Raw genomic sequence first — 13,340 nt, forward strand, 5'->3', positions numbered from 1 at the left:
GGTGAGTACAGCTGTCGATATTCAAGACTGCACCCCTAGCGTCGTAAGTAGCAGTTCGCTTGCCGGCTGCGTTCATTATGTGAAACATTGTGCTGGACTGAGACTCGAACCTGGGACATTTGCCTTTCGCGGAAAGTGCTCTCTCAGTTGAGCTCACGATCCGTCCTCACAGCTCATCTCCTAGCTTCCAGACATTACAGAAGTTCACGTGCAAAACTTGCAAGACTAGCACTCGCGGAAGAAAGGATATTTCGGAGACATGGCGTACAAGAGGACCACGCCTACTCGTCATATCCGATGTCGTTCAAATTTGTGGTATGTGCAAGACATGATCAGAAATGAAAGTGACAGAATTCGGAGCTCCAGGTGGCCTAGCGTTTAGTAAAAGCAGCATTTTTAACGTAGGATGGGCGAGGCATCAGCCATTTATGTTAGCGTCGTCTCCAGACAGCGACTGGCGCAGCGTGAAGAGTAGATGACGTTAAACAGGGGGTCGTGGGTCGAGCTCTTGTTCGGGAACGACTTTTTCTTCAGTTATTACGTTTAGTACAATGCTGGTAAACCGAAATAATGATAACTATATTGTGTCCATTAATATTTTCGTAAAAGTACAAGCAAAGGAAAATTTGGGGTTGCAAATAAAATGACACACTTCAGTTACTTTACACTTGGTGATTTATACATGAGGGATAATATTTGTCTTAAAATAGGGGAAGAAGTAACCGCTCATTTTTACAATTACATGGCTGTTTTATAATTTATGTACAAAAACAAGCTTGATTTACATTCATACATTCACATGGCACATTTTGGTAGCAAACCACGAGTAACGCATCATTTCGCTAAATATTGGCGAGGATAGCTGGTGTACAATGGAATGCATTTTGATGCAGTAATCTTCGGATTTGATTTATTATTCTGTCTCGAAGAGATAAGATCCTGTTCATCAAAATCTTTAGCTGACGATAAAATTGGAGATCGCAGAGTTACATTAGCGGAGTGCTTCTTTTGTGTGGGGGGACGGGGGGAGGTGCGGTCGAAACACTTTAATACTGCACTATGGCAACCCTGCATCATTGTGAAAAATCTCGTAGTATAACTGTGAATTTGTTTGTCGTCCCCACGAGACAACTAACAGGTGATACTTGTTCTCTTGCACATAGAGTTTTGTCACATCAATATTGCTAATTACCGCGGTTTATTTGCAGTGTAAGTTACAACATACAAATGGGTATAAATGAAAAAGTAAATGTTCATTTGTTCAAAATCGTACACCTCCGAAAGTTCACCAATTCCTTTGAATATTCAGCACAACGTTGTATTCGAATATGCGCGTATATATACAATCATGAAAACTTCTTGGCCGATCTCCTTCAGATGTTTACACACAATACTCTAATGAACATAGACAGAGGGCTGTGAAGAAATTGACTGGGGAGGGAGGGGAAGGAGATTAGGACGTATATCCTATTCCCATTCATACTAGACGGGTGTGGTTTTTCTTTTCTTTCTTTTCCATTTAACCAGATTGAGTCACAGCAACGCGCTGCTGGGAACAGCTACTTGAAAATAAATAAATAAAAAAAAAAGATTCCGCTTAAGGATAAGGTAGGAAGCACCACGGACTGCATTTCTGTAGTCTTTCCGCTGCGCCACCCGCTGCCCGGAGGTCGCGCTAACACAAATGGCTAACGCCTCGGCAGATCCCGCCGAAAATGCTAGTTTTCCTAAACGTTTGGTCATCTGGAGTTCGCACTTCTGCCACTTTCGTTTCTCACCAAGCCGTACATATACCATAAATTTGTACGAAATCGGTGAGACGAGTAGGCTGGATCCTCTAGTTAGCCGCAGCCTGACGGGTATTTCCAGAGTGAATTCTTCTCTTTGCAGCGACGTAGGCGCTAATATGAAGTTAGGAAGCTAGGAGATGAGCTCAGTTGGTAGAGCACTTGCCCGCAAAAGGTACATGTCCCCGGGTTCGAGTCCCGGTCTGGCGCACAGTTTTAATCTGCCAAGGAGTTGTATGTATTTTGTAATATGTAGCGATGTGGCGTTTATGGTTTGTGCAGATTCAAGAAAATCAGTCAGAACCTTTCCTTCTTGCGTTCCGTGGAGACACTTCGAGGGCCTGGTACTAGGCTTATCATGGATACTCCTGCTTCCACCTTTGAAATGTTTCCTACCTCCTAATACTGCTGGCGCTGATGCCGACATTACAATGCCCTCAGTGGCATTGGAGCGAGAAGGAAGTACTTCTCTGGTCGCTGTATCACTAACCTGGTGTCTTGCTGCTTCGGTAGTCCCTCGTCGCACAGTAGTAGCGCTCGGGCGCCAGGTTCCATGTAGGTCGTGATCCTGCAGAAGTGGAGTGTTCAGGGATGCCAGTTGTTAATTGTTAACAACGTTTGTACTATACTCGTTTTAATAAAGAAAATACTTTGGCACACACGTCACAGAATTTGCTATATGGCGGCTCTGGGCTACGCCGTTAGATTCAACCCTTTACAACACATTAACAAAGTTCTCCCTTTCCATACTCTTGATAGACGCTGCCCACGACACGTGGCGTTCTGATAACTAATGCCTTCACTTTATATCTTGTTTAACAGCTGAAATATGTACTCGCGACCGTTCTTTTAGAGTCGCTCCGGTTATTCGACCGTGCGTATTGAGTGGCGCCTCGCTACTAATTCGTCCTGTCTTCCCGACGAACAAGATAAACCGCCCCACCTTTGTCCCTCAGAAAGTAAGGACACTTCACTTGTTTCCTACACACACACACACACACACACACACACACACATATATATATATATATATATATATATATATATATATATATATCGTATGATTTTATCATTAATGCTCCTTGCTGACTCATAATTGTCGGATGTACATCTAGCCTGGCTGCTACTGATTATTCCCGATCGCATAAATGTGCGTAATACTTGGCCTAAACACGTGAAGGGAATGCCCGTATGCATTACACATCCCCCTAGGTACGTTGAAATCTGAGGTGAATTTCAACAGCATATTGACCCTCTTTCACATGGAATTCAATAACAGTACACTGTCGAAACGAAAGAAGGACGTTGGCCATTTTGGAAGTACTGCCTGTGGTCTCAGGGTACATGCTAATGACATCACAACATGGCATAATGTGGGGTAAAGTTTCTTGATTGGGTTGCTCATAACTTTCAGGATGGCCCCGGTACGTTGTGTAGCGTCGTGCGATGACACCTGTTTCGACAAAGCATTCGGGCGTGTCTTTCGAAAGGAACTACACTGGCATTCTCTTCAAACTCTTTCGCCAACCTCGACGAAGTTTGTTGATATACTTTTGTTACATCCTGTATGTTAAGCTGACAGGAGAAATTTGTCATCCCCAGGTGACATCACCTTAATATTGTGTATTGTGTAACACATTTTCTCTGAGATTAAGATTGCGTGGTTGGTCGGGCCATTCTAGGTTTCAACGGGGTGCTTGAGTGTTCATCAACATCCTGGCTCATTTTGTCGGTAATCTGAATGAGTGGGCCCAACGCAAGGTACGGAAAACACACGAAAACTTCACAGAGCCAGTTCAGACACAAAATACGAGAGCTATTCGTTTTTTAAAGTCCTATCAGTCAAGAAATGGAAACTGCAGTGCAAGTCAAAAATGTTTTATGTGCACCAGTTTGCTACTTCTCAGCATAGTCGCCGATCCGACATTTGTCGTAGAGTTGTACCAAGTTTCCAGTAGCATCGTCGTAGAAGGGAGCCGCTTGTGCTTTCCTCGAATTCTCTACGTTGATCTGCAGCTCGTTGTATGTGGCAAAATGTTGTCTTCAAAGCCAGTGGTTCATTTGAGCAGAGATGAGACCCAAGTCCGGGCTGTATGGGTAATGAAACACTTAGCGTCGAAAACGCTTCAGGGGCGTCTTCATTGCCCCTGTAATGTGCAGACGAGAATTGTCATGAAAAAAGTAAATGCATGACAGTTACATTATGCGGACTGCATGTAATCAGGCGAAATTGCTCATCAGGCTTTCATACGTGGCGCGGCCTACTGTTGTTCTAGATACGTATACGTGATCACTGTGCGCTCAGAACTGAAAAGAGCGACGTGACGCGATCGACGGGCGTACTAGAGGTACACTCCAACACATCTGTGCGAACTGCAAGTCCGTTTTAAAAAAGTGTTGTATTTTTTATTTAAACAATTATTGTTCGATAGGTGGAAGTGTATACAAGACTTCTTGGAAGTCATTGTGACAGAGACTGGGCCTAAGGTACCTACAATGAGCGTAGCGGACCGCCTAACTGATATGCCGCGTCGTGAGACAGATTCCCACCAAAGCAGAGGACGCAACGGGACTTGACGACGGCGACAAAGGACGCAGGAGGAGCTGTTGCGTTTATTTTTCTAGGTCGCTGGCTCCTGAGTCATACGGGCGGAAGCCGCTACCGTCGGCTGGTGGCTGGAGGGGACCCGTTCTTTGTCGCTTGGACGAGTCTCGCGTGCGCGCACACGGAACCGCTCCATCGCGACCGGAAGCCTGAGCTCCCCTGCCGAAGCTTGTCCCGTACACCGCTCTTCTGCCGCACCCACAGACGTATAACCTCACTCTCAAGCCGTGCTTCAGCTATCTCCTGTCTGCAGCAAGTGGCGTGTCGATATTCGACTAGCTCCTAGTTGCTGGTCAGACCTCCCAGGAAACGGAGCCACGAGGCAGCTATGGACGAATGGCTCAAATAGATAAACAGTGCCAACTTAACATACCAATACCGGATGTCACCTTCGTTATATAACGTGATGATGGTGTGACGTCATACATGGCAAACAGAAAGATCATGTAACACCGACACTATTTCTGTTGCATCTCTGCTAACTTTCGGAATGTAGGTAGTGGTGACAGTAAATCGTAGCGTAGCCTGAGGTCTAGGTTATGCAGAAAAGAGTCTGTGATATCGCGAAGCGATATCGAATGCTTCAGTTAGTCCGAAATATTGAACTGATCGATTTCAAGTCTCGCTCCAACACTAAGTTTTAATTTGTTCATTTGATTTGGTTCTCAGACTATCCACTTAGTTCATCCATTATTGATCAGGTAGCCCTTGTCTTGTTCCTTCGCCCACATATATGTTCAACTTACGTATTGAACGCATTTCCTCTTCCCCCTCGCGGTGTTCACCTCTTCCTATGTGTGTCCAACTCATCCTCCCACCTGTATGTATCTGCCTCTTCCTCCCCCCCCCTTCTGTCTCCTCATTTCCCTCTCTTTGCCCATTTCCTCCACCTCCTCTCTCTCACCATATCTTCCTCCCCTCCTTCCACTTACCGTATTTTTCTTCACCTCTCTCTCCCCATCTCTGCTTCTCCCCCTTTCTTTTCCACCTGCCCACCACCCTTAAACACCTCTCACTATCTCATGTGTCTCCACCTCCTCCACTCTCTCTGTTCATCTCCTCCTGCCCCCTTCCTCTGTGCAACCCATTCTGCCCCTTGCTTTGTCCAAACCCTCCTCTGTCCGTCTCAACCTGCCGCCGCCCCCCCCCCCCCCCCCCGACATTTTCAGCATAGCTAGCCAATGCAATACAGTTCCGGAAAGCAGACCAAAACTACTCCGACATGTGTGAATGATTGCAGGACAGCCTAAATGCTGAGGACTGGAATACTGTTTCTTGCCCCTAACATGTAGGCTGCTATTCCCACACATTATGCATGTGATGCAGGGCAGCCTATAATCCAGGGGCTGGCAAAAACACGTATCTCCACTCCTATTGAAGCTACGAGGCTATAAATCCCACAGTGCTGATAACTCGTGAGGCCTGCTGTCCTGCTGTTTCTGTTTAACAGAAATCGATCCAAGAATTTGGGGAGAGATACAGTCTGCTTATATATATTGGGTGATTCAGAAGTCATGGTCAATAATTCATACAAGGAAAGTACAGGCCAAAAGTAGCTAAAAATCTCCAGTGAACATGGGTCCACAAATCAACTGTTATCGAGATACAACTCATTTTCTGTTGCATTTCGCAGTGTCTAGGAACACATGGCATCTTTAAATGTTAACGTAGGTGTTCAAAATGTCAACGCATCTGAATGCAACCTTGAATTCGTCTCTGAAATGAGTTGTGTGTCCTCTCAGACGATCCTGGGGATTTCTTAAATGCTGGAAGACTGCTTCAATACGCAAGCATAATTCCTCAAGAGAGTTGACCTCACTAGTGTAGACCAAGCTTCTTACGTGTCCCCACACGCGGAAATTTATGGGATTTAAATCTGGATACATATACATTGTTGACCATACCTCCGAGTTAGCTAGCTCACTCTTTAATGAAAATGTGGTGGAGCATTGTCGTGCATGAACCACATGTTCAGGCGTTAGTTCAGTGGGACATCATCATGTCCATTTGGAAGTACAGTCCGCAGAAATCGCATGTAGTGCTGTCCAGTTAATCTCTGTGGTAGGAAGTGTGGTCCAGTTATGCGGTCTCTGAGCAGTCCTGAACAGACATTCAGTGAATAACACTGCTGATATCATGATACGTGTATTGCATTAGGATTGACATCGGCCCAAATGTGACAGTTATGTTAGTTAAAAACACCATCACCGGAAAATCCAGCCTCATGTTTACAAACAGGAGATTCAGGGTACACTGTTGTTGCACCCACAGGCAGAAATTCTCTCTAGGAGGGAAGTCTGCATTGAAGGCTTGCACTCGCTGGGGATGATACGGATAGAGTATTTGCCTATGTTAAATCCGCCACACACTGCTGTGACCTTGGGTAGCGGTTCTCCTTGTTGAAGTACTCGGACGTTCGTGTACAATGCGTAACACCCTTTCCTGAGCATGAGGTGTTATGGATCTAGGTCGATCTTCTCGTACATGGTGTGCGAAACTCCCGGTTTCTCTAAGGCGCTGAAGTGACTGACTGACTAAATGTACGCCTGTCGGGCTGGCTGCGGAGAAGAAAAGATTCTTCGTACAGACATACAGCCCCAAGGTCACTGCCATTCGCTTTGCCACACATGAAGTGCATGTCAGCGTACTCTTCATTGGTTTAACCGCTGTGTGTATGATGCCTGACTACTGCAGCCTACATCCATTTGAAGATTCAACTACACTTTTTTATCCACCACAGTTCCTTCCATTACCAAATTAACTATTCCCTTATGGCTCAGGACTGTCCTAATTTCTTTCCTTAATTCGCTTCACACAGACAACCCCTTTGACACCTTAAATAAAGTAATATGATTGTGGTTATTCATTACAACTTTTGCTCTGTAAGCTCTCGCAAACTTTCGACAGAGGATAACGTAAACTTTGATCATAAGAATTCGACTGCGAGATCGCGTTGCAAAATTTGAGTGCGAGAAAGTAACTTGAAAGTGCCTCACTGGTTCCCTGTTTAAACTTTCGTAATAGCAAGAACACTCTTTTAATTCAACACTGTCAATCATTAAACTTTTACACTGATGAAGTGATCCTGGAAAAACTCAATGTTCCCTTTTATTATTATTTAATTTTGGCTTACTTGTTGCACAATGAAAACACCGTGACACAGCTCTTGTTTTGAAAGAGACTTTGGATGTTTACAGTGACATGGGATAAATTGTAACATCAAATGTAATTAGTTTTCTGATTAGAAAAGTTGTGTGTTGAAAAATTATTTCTTTCTTTGCCTCACAGACATAAATACACACAAAAAATATTGCATACACATTAATACACGAAAAAATACATTTCTTGAGTGGACAAACGTAAGTTGTTTTTAACATCAAATGAGATCTTTTGAAAAAAAATACAACTCGTAAAAATGGCATTAAATATTCAACAGTTACTCCTGTCCAAAATTCCAATTGAAAATTATGCTTGACTGTTTATCTTTGGCAATACTTAAGTCTCTGGATGTCTGAACCAAGAACGCGTAACGACAAGCTGCCGCAGTAAAGTAATAAATCTGAAATCAATTACCTTAAACTAAATTCTCTTCTGCTATTCATCAAAATAATCATAATAAAATATTCTTCTCAAAATGCTTCACTCTCTTCCGCCATCTCATATAATTAATCAGTAAATCAACATGTTCCACTTCCTCAGAATATAACTGCAACCGTACCACTCGGCCTATTCCTTACTACTACCCTTGACACACCACTGCCGACTACTGTGTCTCCTCATCTCAGGACTGAAAGTGCGCGTCATCTCCCTCGAATCTTACAAGCAGAAATGATCCAAGCAAGCCTCCAGGCGACACAGCGTCTCTGATGATACTGCGCGCAAATGATTTACGCGCTCATGATATCCAAATACGAGGGAAATGCCCATGAAATTATATGCAGCCCCTTATCAATGTCTGCAAGTAGGCGTTAGAAGAGCAACGGAGCGGCACTCAGCTGAATAGGTGTCAAAGTGTCTGTACAGGCGCGTTTTTAAAGTGCTGAACAAAGGTGCGTGGGTTTCACTGGGGCTGTTGTCGAACTGGGGGTCTTAGAGGGACCTTTGCCGTTTTATTCATGCACGTGACAATGTTGCATCCTCACCTCGTGATTACGCTGCAGGAGAGCTTGAGGCAGGAGGCCTGAAAAAAGCAGAAACATCCTTTGCTGCTTCGGAATACGTTAAAACTTCGTCGAATTGCATTGATCGGTCCCTGGCGGTTGCACCAGGTACACCACAGCAAAAATTTCGGTCGCGCGACACTCATTCAGTGGGATTGCACTCCCACGTGTCCTTACCGTAGGGTCGAAATACCCCGGAGATGGCAGCAGTGTTGAACTTTGTCGAGAATGTCGTGTCGTTGCTTATCGCACAGCAAACTGACTCTTGCCACGGCGAAATGTACGGGAACCGCGCCCCAAGGGAAGGAGGGGTTCCGATGACGCTTGTATGCCATCCCCTGGATGTAGATTCTGAGCTGCGGCGAACCTGAAATGTTCAGCCAATCGTCACCAATAATAAATCAGCGTGACTTCAACGCTGGGCGTCGCGTTTCTGACTTCCATCGCAGAAGCGTCAAAAGTAGAGGTGAAATGTGGGTAATGAGACGACTCTAGCGCAGAATTGTGACGAAATTTGATGCCAATGTGGCATCGTTAACCCATCTTACACCGTATCGGTTGGCAAAACATGCAGTTATAACGTGAACACCAGTTTGCGTTGCATTAAACTGGTCACTATATATGTCTGCTCTTCTGTCACTCAGACATATCAACACAGCATGCGGCGGAAGCGCATGCGCAGACACGTTATAGCAACCGACTGGTGCGTCGAAATCACGATTTCCAGTATTGTCCTGTTCATTAACAAGGATCAGTTTCGCGTCAGCCGTATGAACATTTTCTGAATCAGTTTCTTTTTGAGCACCCTATAACGTGCAAAAAACCGATGGTTGGCAGCCTACCACATGTTAATTAGTAGGATAAAACTGTCCTCAACAAGAAGACTGGTTTCAACATCACAGTGCCGTAGTAAAAATTATCCTGTTGGAGGACGTATGCCGTTGCCCTCCTCGAACATTCGAATTGTCCTACTCAGCCATTAGGATGCTACGAACCTTAGCGCTTTTCATGTGCGCAACTTTCTGACAGACGTGAAATAAGTGATGGAGTTGGGAAAAAATTCTAAACTGTAAATTTGTATGTAATACACATACACCCAGAAAAAGCGACGCACCGCAAAGGAATTATCCGAATGAGACGGAAATCGGTAGATGTGCTGTACATTTACAGCCAAACAAATGATTATAATTTGAGAAAAATTTTACAGGGCGTACATAAAGTCCGGGAAACTTTCAATTATTTATTACACAAGAGCTGAACATTGTACAGATGTCATACATATTGCATTTTGAAGAGAAACTCTGAAAGGTGTGTTTTTTTACAAACATTCGATATTGGAACCATGAGTGACCCGACAGACGTCAAAATTGTAATCGAATACTTGCCCTGCCCGTCCCAGCATGGCATTGTCGACTGTGGCAGTCGCTTTCCGTGTTCTCTCCCTGAGCTCTGCTACATCACGTGGTAGAGGCGGTACATACACCAGATCGTTAATGTGTCCCCACAGAAAAAAGTTACACGGAGTGAGTTCTGCTGATCGGGGAGGCCATTTCTTGGAACAGCTGTTCCCTTCTATAGCACGGGCGCCATGTTTGCGACCAGCGCTGACCATCGGCAAATTACCAAACTACGCTGTAGCGGTATACATGAAAAAAAAAACTTCCAGAGTTTCTCTTCAAAATGACATACGTATGATACCTGTACAATGTTTAGTTATTGTGCAATAAATAATTGAAAGTGTTCCCGGACTTTATGTTCACCATGTATTATTTATTCAAGAGAAAGAGCTTTACAAATTGTGCAAGTCAGTAACTCATTGGTCCACCACTGGCCCTTATGCAAGCAGTTATATGGCTTCGGCATTGATGACAGAGTTATTGTATGCCCTTCTGAGGGTTACTATGTCAGATTCTGTCCAACTGGCACGTTGGATCGTCAAAATCCCGAGCTGATTGGAGGGCCCTGCTCATAATGCTCCAAACGTTCTCAATTAGAGAGACATCCGGTGGCCTTGCTGATCAAGGTAAGGTTTGGCAAGCACGAAGATGAACAGTAGACTGGTTGGTTGGTTGGTTGATATGGGGGAGGGGACCAAACAGCGAGGTCATCTGTCCCACAGGAGTAGAGGAGGATGGGGAAGGACGTCGGCCGTGCCCTTTCAAAGGAACCATCCCGGCATTTGCCTGAAGCGATTTAGGAAAATCCAAATCAGGATGGCCGGATTCGGGTTTGAACCGTCGTCCTCCCGAATGCGAGTCCACTGTGCTAACCACTGCGTCCAAGCACTGGAAATTCTCGCCGTGTATGGGCAGACACTACCTGGCTCAAATTTAAACCCAGGATGGCTTGCCATAAAGTGCAACAAAACAGGGCGTAGTATATCGTCGACGTACCACAGCACTGTACAGGTGCCGTGGATGACAACCAAAGGGCTGTGGATTGAACTAGCGCCACAAACCATCACTACTAGATATCGGGCCGTATGAAGGGCGACAGTCAGGGGGCGTATCCAGACAAGCCTCCGGTCTGCAATTGTCTTCTGTGATGAGTCCCACCCCGAACTGAACACCGTTGACCAGCGAAGCCGTCTCAGGATACGCCTGAGAGAGGAGTGGGGCGCCAGCCTGATTGTCACCCGCCATACGCCCCGTCAACCAGGAATGATTGGGTACCATTCCATTTCACAGCAGGATCCCTTTGATCCTCATCCGCGGCACCTTTACAGCACATCGCCACGTCAGTGACATTCTACACTTCGTTTTGTCGCTCTTCATGGCAAACCATGCTAGGCTTATATTTCAGCAAGATAATGTCCTCTCATAGTGGCGAGGGTTTCTGCCGCTCGTCTTCGTAACTACCAGATCCTGCCTTGGGCATCAAGGTCGCCAGATATTTCCCCAGTTGAGAATGTTTGGAGCATTATGACCGGGGTCCTCGAACCAGCTCCTTATTTTGACGATCTAAGGCGCCAGTTGGACACAATGAGGCACGACATCGCTCAGGGGGACATCCAGTTCTACCAGTTTCCGCCCCATTCGAATAATTCCTTGGTGCTGCGTTCTTCTTTTAAGCGTGTATTTCATATGGAAACAGTGTTCACCGCCAATTCACTTTAGAGCCGTTGTTCGTGTATTGTATCAAATTCCAGCGGGCCGCCAACGAAGAATCTGTTTTGTGTATTGTGGTACTAGATTTATTATATTAGACAATTAAGCTATGAATTAAAACCAACAGAAAAACCTGTTTCCGATTTTTTGTGTTCCAGAAACAAGAAAGAGGCCGAAATTACTTAACATTTGTAGGGAATGCCTTCCGCGCAGGTCAATTTTAAGGCACCTTCCTAACTTGATTCAAATGCGGTAAGACATCACCTTCATTGGATGCCAGTTGTTAGAGAAAGCGGTGGTTAGCCGATACGTAACACCACAATATCAGCAGTATCTATTAACTGTGTGATTTGCTGTGATCGCGGAACGTTAAACATTGGGTATGAGAGGCCTTTTGATATTCTTCCACTCACGGGCAATTGGAATTTTATTTAGCAGAATAAAAGGCTGCCTACAAACAGAAACCGCCGCAGCCTTTCATCGTGCTAATTATTGTTTTAGTTTCGATCTCTCTTCGTCTGTCGCGCTAATGAACGATTTGTCAGCACCGCTGGCTTCGGTAGTTGTCGCCGGATATAATGCTTCGTTAGAGAGAGATTAATTCTATTCTGAGCTGTGTTGCTGGGAATTAATAATTTGTCTGCAGATTGAGATATGTACTCTGTTTCATATCAGAATCTAATTAAAGTAGAATTAACCCGTTTCCAGGCGTTGCTGTTCGCAGAAGCTGATTCGTTCTAATTTCAACGAAATTCGAGGGAAAATTAGTTTGCTTTATTCACCACTTTGTCGCAGTTCTCAGTAATCACCGTAACTTGTGGCTGTTTGAGTAATCATTTAGCAATACATACCTATTTCCTTTTTTATTATTTTATTTGGCTAAATGAAAACTAACGTTGATGGAAATTTCGCTGTTTTTCCTTAGAAAGTACTCGTTTCCGGACACACAGTGATCAGAATCCAGTTCTGCGCGTGTGTTTATCCATTCCCGTTGCAGCTTATCTTTTGGTGCCCTTCATTAGTTTCAAATCGACACATCCGTAGTGAGTGTGGTTTCGCTGATAAATTTTTGTGCCCCAGGAGTAGCACGTTTAAAATTGAAAAGAACGCAGTTCGTTATTTCAAAATGTTAGGTGACCTACATTAATTAAAAACACCAGCTAGCAACGTGGCAACTGTATTTGATAAGTTCTATAGCTCGGTCAAACTCATGCTGCAGTGACGCATGTCAATTAGTAACGCAACATCGACCAAGAACTAGCTCAAACTTTTTTTTCGGTATCTCGTTAGTTTGTAAGCATAATTATCACTGTCTAGTAACAGAACGCTAACACAGCAACTTCGCAATGCTTTTCTCTGTTACTCCAGCTTACAGTGTATGAAAAGTCTTATAGCACACTATAATAGCCATTTTTGCTCAAGTAGCAACATCGTTAGAAATTCGACAGCTCATTTTTTTTCCGATAAAGGACCTTCAATTTACAATGCGGGCGTTGGCCATTGGTCAGCTACGAATTTTATGAGGAAAAATGAGGCTTTTTCTCTAATTACAATAATGTCTGATCAAAAATATTTATAGTACTGCTAAAAGAAATAATCTTATTTGAGTTTCGAATTTTCACTAGAAGTTTTGATTTCAGGAAGACGAGAGTGCAGGCAGTTCATCGGAGAGCGCTGTTGT

The 13,340-nt window shown here is 44.4% G+C and overlaps 1 protein-coding gene across 2 annotated transcripts in view; it reads left to right on the top strand.

Moving 5' to 3' along the window:
• LOC124619333 (protein phosphatase 1 regulatory subunit 14C) overlaps positions 1 to 13,340 on the top strand; it is a 542,581-nt gene that overhangs the window by 91,335 nt on the left and 437,906 nt on the right. Inside the window, exon 3 of one of the 2 annotated variants that reach the window (XM_047145642.1) lies at positions 13,300 to 13,338. The exons of the other annotated variant lie outside the window; for it this stretch is intronic. Coding sequence (XP_047001598.1) covers positions 13,300 to 13,338 — 39 coding nt within the window. The remainder of the gene's footprint in view (positions 1 to 13,299; positions 13,339 to 13,340) is intronic. 2 annotated transcript variants of the gene reach the window in all.

This window comes from Schistocerca americana, chromosome 6 (assembly GCF_021461395.2).
Source record: "Schistocerca americana isolate TAMUIC-IGC-003095 chromosome 6, iqSchAmer2.1, whole genome shotgun sequence".
NCBI classification, from domain to species: Eukaryota; Metazoa; Arthropoda; class Insecta; order Orthoptera; family Acrididae; genus Schistocerca; species Schistocerca americana.